General features: G+C 44.2%; 1 protein-coding gene across 1 annotated transcript in view; it reads left to right on the plus strand.

Moving 5' to 3' along the window:
* The first annotated feature begins 278 nt into the window (after window positions 1-278).
* SS18L1 (SS18L1 subunit of BAF chromatin remodeling complex) overlaps window positions 279-5,845 on the plus strand; it is an 18,706-nt gene continuing 13,139 nt past the window's right edge. The window contains exons 1-3 of the mRNA XM_015818141.1: window positions 279-355; window positions 2,065-2,149; window positions 4,603-4,747. Of these exons, the coding sequence (XP_015673627.1) occupies window positions 279-355; window positions 2,065-2,149; window positions 4,603-4,747 (307 nt within the window). The remainder of the gene's footprint in view (window positions 356-2,064; window positions 2,150-4,602; window positions 4,748-5,845) is intronic.

A 5,845-nucleotide genomic window follows, 5' to 3' on the forward strand; every position in this document is an offset into this window, starting at 1 on the left:
AACATTTGCTACATGTGCTGCCTTGAGCGGACAAAAAATAAAGGCAGGATAAATCAAATTTAAAAATTAAAAATAATGTAGATGATGGTGAAACATCTCATTTCCATTAATACGAATGCTGTTCCACTATTTTTGCTAATTGCTTGTTTAGATTTCATAGTACTTAAGGCATAAAGACTGTGCAAGGAGTATCTTTAAGTTTAGCAGGATCAAATGGAATTTCTCAGCTACGTTTCAATCGGTAATGGCTTGATCTTTTTTGTTGCTTTTAAATCCAGATGTTGGATGAAAATCACCATCTGATACAGTGCATTATGGACTATCAGAGCAAGGGCAAAACAGCAGAATGTACTCAGTGAGTATGAATTTATAGGTTGGTGCGAAAATATGATGAGATTGTCATTTCCTGGCCAACTTTCAGCAGATGAAGAATTTCATTATGGCTAATGTAGCCATCCACAAGTGCTTTGTCTTAAGCCAGGATCTTTACATTGTTCTTTTTAGAGGGAGGCAAGGGGTCAGAAAAGTCAAGATGGTGGCTAAAACCACATCTTCCAAGCCCCGTTTCTTCTATATACTACAGCAGCTATCTTGATTTCTTTTACTCTCCTCCATAGACTTGCTTGGCCTTTAACACAGGGATCTCCAATCTTGGCCACTTTAAGACTCGTGGACTTCAACTCCCAGAATTCCTCAGCCAGCCATGCTGGTTGGGGAATTCTAGGAGTTGAAGACCACAAGTCTTAAAGTGGCCAAGGTTGGATACCCTTGCTCTAAAGCATTTGTCTCTAAAGGTGACTGTTTTGAACCATGTTTTATTTGGTCTGACATCTGTTTTACCTTTGTGCTACACCTATGAATGAAATTCTAGCTTTAACATGAGAGTTTGGGTCACCCAATAGGTTAAAGCAACGTCTGGTCTCTCAACCAAAGCTGACCCCCAAATTACCAAATCCAGTTTAGCTTAGTCTAAGACAGGGGTGTCAAACTCGCAATGTCACGTGACGTGTTGCGACATATCATGACTTTTTTTCCATTGCCAGCAATGGAGTGGGTGCGGTTTTGGCCTGACACATCCGGCCTGTGGGCTGGCAGTTTGACATCCCTGGTCTAAGAGGTTGTGTAACTTCCACTTGGGTTCAGCAGACAACAAAGCATAATGTAATGAAATGCACACTCAAATTAGTTCATCCCATTCTGACAGGCTGCATCAGCATGCCTGCATCTCTAAAACTGCAGAAATTTCCGGTGCTTTTCTCTTCCTTCTTGCACCCTTTCCCATTTCAAGCCATTTCATTCCAGTGATTAGAATCATCCAGGAATATTTAGCATCCATTTTAAGCCCCCAACCACTCTTGAAATCCAGTGTGTTTTGTGAGTTCCTTGGCACTGGATGTATTAATGCTGTGTCTGATTCTGTCTCTGCAAAGCAGACTCTGTCTTTCTTAACTTACAGAGGAGAATATTAGTAGCTCAGGGTTGAAATGAGGGGTCCTTGATGCTCTCTGAGCCTGCTTGTTTTCTTGCAGACGTTTCATTACCCAAACTAGGTAACATTATCAGTGTACCAGTGATACACTGATGATGTTACCTAGTTGGGTAATGAAATGTCTACAAGAAAACAACCAGGTCACAGAGTAAGGAACCCTTTAGTAACTCCTCCAGGAAGACCTGGAGGAACGTTGTCCATAGGGTCATGATGGGTCGGACACAACTTCACAACTAACAACAACAAGTAACTCTTTAGCTTTCATGTCATGTAATGCAGAACAAAGATGAATGTGTCAGGCACCAGTTCTGGTGCAAAGATAATGGAGATAGTTACAAGAATCAAAAATGCACCCAACATTTTTTATTCTTGGACTGACATTTTAGCAGTTTTAGAATAAATGCTACTTTATTGCTGCTTATTAGAGTTAAGCAGGTGAGGGGTGATTTGAAGGCTGCCAAAAAGTTTGGGATTTTAAAGAAGAAAGTACCGAGTTCAGATGCAGGTTTAAAAGGAGAAATATTTCTAATACAGTTTCTTTTTCTCAGATATGTGCTGTTTTATTTTGTCTATAGATACCAACAAATCTTACACAGAAATCTGGTTTACTTGGCCACCATAGCAGACTCTAATCAGAATATGCAGTCCTTGCTGCCTGCTGTAAGTATCTGCATGTAAATCAACCCAAGTTTATTACTGAATGAGCCAATTAAGAAAACTCTTGTTAGTTTGAGCAGAATCCTTTGGTTGTGCTTTATGAGAGTTGGGGGGAGCAACCAGAAATGCACCTGATATGGGTTGGAGTGGAATTAATCTCTTGTGTTGTGGACCAAGTGATGTGGGGTGTGGTTTATACCTATACATTGGAGCAGAGGTCTTCAAACTTGGCCCTTTTGTGACTTGTGGACTTCAACTCCCAGAATTCCTCAGCCAGCATGCCTGGCTGAGGAATTCTGGGAGTTGAAGTCCACAAGTGATAAAAGGACCAAGTTTGAAGACCCCTGCATTGGAGCAACTGAAAACACACAATTGATCTGATAAAGGAGAATATCTATAGCTCTGGGTTGAAATGAGGGGGTCCTTGGTGCTCTCTGAGCTTTGTTGTTTTCTTGGAAATATTTCATTACCTAACAAGGTAACATCATCCGTGTGTCATTGGTGCACTGATGATGTTATCTTGTTAGGTAATGAAACATTTGCAAGAAAACAACAAAGCTCAGAGAGCACCAAGGACCCACACTTCACAATATGACCATGTAACACCTCTGTGAGCCTCCCAGGAGACTTCCAGTGCAACTCAAGGTGTTGGTGATCCCCTGCAAAGCTCTGCATGGCCCAGAACCAGGTAATTTACAGCAGAGGTCCCCAAACCTTTTGGGTACCAGGGACCGGTTCTGTGGAGAAAGGTTTTTCCACGGACCAGAGAATGCGTCGTTTTGTGTGCTGCCTGCATCCCACGGATGGGACTTTGCTTGTTTGTGCGGACCAGTTGCTGACATGCCGTGGCCCAGTACCGGTCCAGGGACCGGGGATTGGGGGACCCCTGATTTACAGGACCATCTGTCTCCCTCTCTACTTGCTATAGTACAGTGATGGCGAACCTTTTAGAGACCGAGTGCCCAAACTGCAACCCAAAACCCACTTATGTATCGTCAGGTGCCGGGTGGGCATGGCCAATTGGGTGGGCGTGGCCTGTTGGATAGGCGTGGCCTGTTGGGTGGGCATGGCTGCGGTGGTAACGGCAGACTGGGTGGGACTAAAAAGTTCAATCAATCAATTCCAACTTTGCGAGATCTTTTTTTTTCCCACGAGAAGTTGAAACTGATTGATTGATTGAATTTTTTTTTTTTTGCACACGGCGGCGGAGGCCTAAAGCGAAAAGGTTTTATAAAACCCAGCTGAAGGCCTAGGACTGGGGCGACGGCGCGCGTGCCCACAGAGAGGGCTGCCATAGGTTCACCACCATGGTGGTATACCATACCAGAACTGTCAAAGTTGATGTCTTCTGGGTCCTATCTATTACACAGTGCCATCTAGTGGCACCTAGGAGTTGTGTCTCTTCTGTTGTACCTAAAACAGCATCCCTGACCCTGTTGGCTTCCTGGGTAAGGCATTAAAGACTTAGATGTGCCCACACTTTTTTTTCTTCCGACCAAACCTAAAACATAGATGATGATGATGATGATGATGATGATGATGATGATGATGATGATGATGATGATTTGTCTATTGGTTACATTAAGTTTTGCTCTTTTGTTTTTAATTCTGGGTGAGCAACTGTATCTAGAATCACCATAGTGAGATGGGCAATTAGAGGTAGTCCTCGACGTATGACCACAATCGAGCCCAAAATTTATCTTGCTAAGTGAGAAATTTGTTAAGCGAGTTTTGCCTCATTTTACGACTTTTCTTGCCACATTTGTTAAGTGAATCGCTGCAGTTGTTAAATTAGTAACAGTGTTGTTAAGTGAATCCGGCTTCCCCATTGACTTTGCTTGTCAGAAGGTCGCAAAAGGGGATCACATGACCCCGGGACACTGCAACCGTCATAACTATGAATCAATTGTCAAGTGTCTGAGTGTAAATTATATGACCATGGGAAATGCTGCAATGGTCACAAGGGTGAAAAACGGTCATAAGTCACATTTTTCAGTGCCGCTGTAACTTCGAGCAGTCTCTAAACAAACTGTTGTAAGTCGAGGATTACCTGTATATAAGTTGTATCAGTCCATCCTTTTAGATCCCCCCAAAAAACCTCTGGATCCTTTTAAGACAGTCCCCCAACTTTTCGGGGTTGGCAGCCTGGAGTGAAGGGAGGGGGCAAAGAAGCAATGGTTTTGTGGGGGGGTGAACACATGCCGACGCGTTTGTGTGCACGCGCACGAACACCCGTTGCTCACATGAGTGGGGCCGTGAGCATTCATACAAGTGGGGTCATGAGCACTCGCGGCAACACTCACTCGAGTGGGGCTGTGCGCACAAGTGCACACATGCACTGGCCAGCCACTCACGCGACCTGGTGGCCAATAGGCTGCATCAAGTAGTGGGCCACGGCCCACAGGTTGAGGACCCTTCTTTAAGAAACACCTTGTCTTCTTGTTCCTATCTTACAGCCACCAACACAAAACATGAACCTCGGCCCAGCTGGAATGAGTCAGAGTGCCTCCAGTCAGTCTCTCCATTCACAAAGCAACCTCAGCGATGCCATCAGCACGGGGCTTCCAGCATCCTCTCTCATGCAGAGCCAGATTACCAATGGTAAGAGTTCCACGGTTGCCTGGCAACTGCATCACGAAAGCTTGTTGGAGTGGGCTTTGCAACCAATCAGGGTGGAGTGCTTAGAGCCTAATGCAGTGTTTGTCAGCCTTGGCCACTTGAAGAGGCGTGGAGTTCCAACTCCCAGAGTTCCCCAGTCAACCAATGCTGGCTGGGGAATTCTGGGAAGGCGAAGTCCACGCCTCTTCAAGTGGCCGAGGTTGAGCAACATTGGCCCAACGCATTTCAAAAACCATGGAAGAAGTTTGCATGTTTGCCGTTTATATAGCAGCAGCTGGGATTCCGCCACCGCGACTTTTCCCCACAGGATACCGAGAATGTGGGAAGCTAAGCGTGAAAATGTTGATCCAGTCTCAAATCAGCGCAAAACCATTTCTCCTTACGTTGCATTATAAGAACATTCCAGAAAATGTTTGTGTAGTATGGAAGAAAAAAGATGACAAACCTCTGCCTGTCTCTCTGTCTGTCTGTCTGTCTGCCTGCCTGCCTGCCTGTCTGTCTGTCTGTCTGTCTATATCTATCTATCTATCTATCTATCTATCTATCTATCTATCTATCTATCTATCTATCTATCATCTATCCATCCATCCATCCATCCATCCATCCATCCATCCATCCATCCATCCATCCATCCATCCATCCATCCATCCGATTTAGAGGCCTCTTGAATTCCCAGACAATTCTGGCCAACTAACATGCCAAAGCAAGAAACAATAAAACGAAGGAAGGAAGCACATGTCTCTTGGGTACATGTCTACCCTACTTACTTGCCATTTACCATAAAAAGATAAAAATCATACAACTAAGAACAAAATTAGATTATGAGGAATTAAAAATCTGTCTGAGAGAAGTGCATTTTAGGACTTTTTAAAAATGAGCTGAGAGCTTAGTTCCCTCAACTCAACAAGGATTATGTTACAGGGAATTGGGCTAGATCCAGAGAAAGTGACACAAATATGTGTGTGTGGGGGTGTTTGTGTGTGTATATCTATCTATCTGTCTGTCTGTCTGTCTGTCTGTCTGTCTGTCTGTCTGTCTGTCTGTCTGTCTGTCTGTCTCTCTCTCTCTCTCTCTCTCTCT

This window comes from Protobothrops mucrosquamatus, unplaced genomic scaffold (assembly GCF_001527695.2).
Source record: "Protobothrops mucrosquamatus isolate PMUCROS unplaced genomic scaffold, P.Mucros_1.0 scaffold683, whole genome shotgun sequence".
Classification (NCBI taxonomy): Eukaryota; Metazoa; Chordata; class Lepidosauria; order Squamata; family Viperidae; genus Protobothrops; species Protobothrops mucrosquamatus.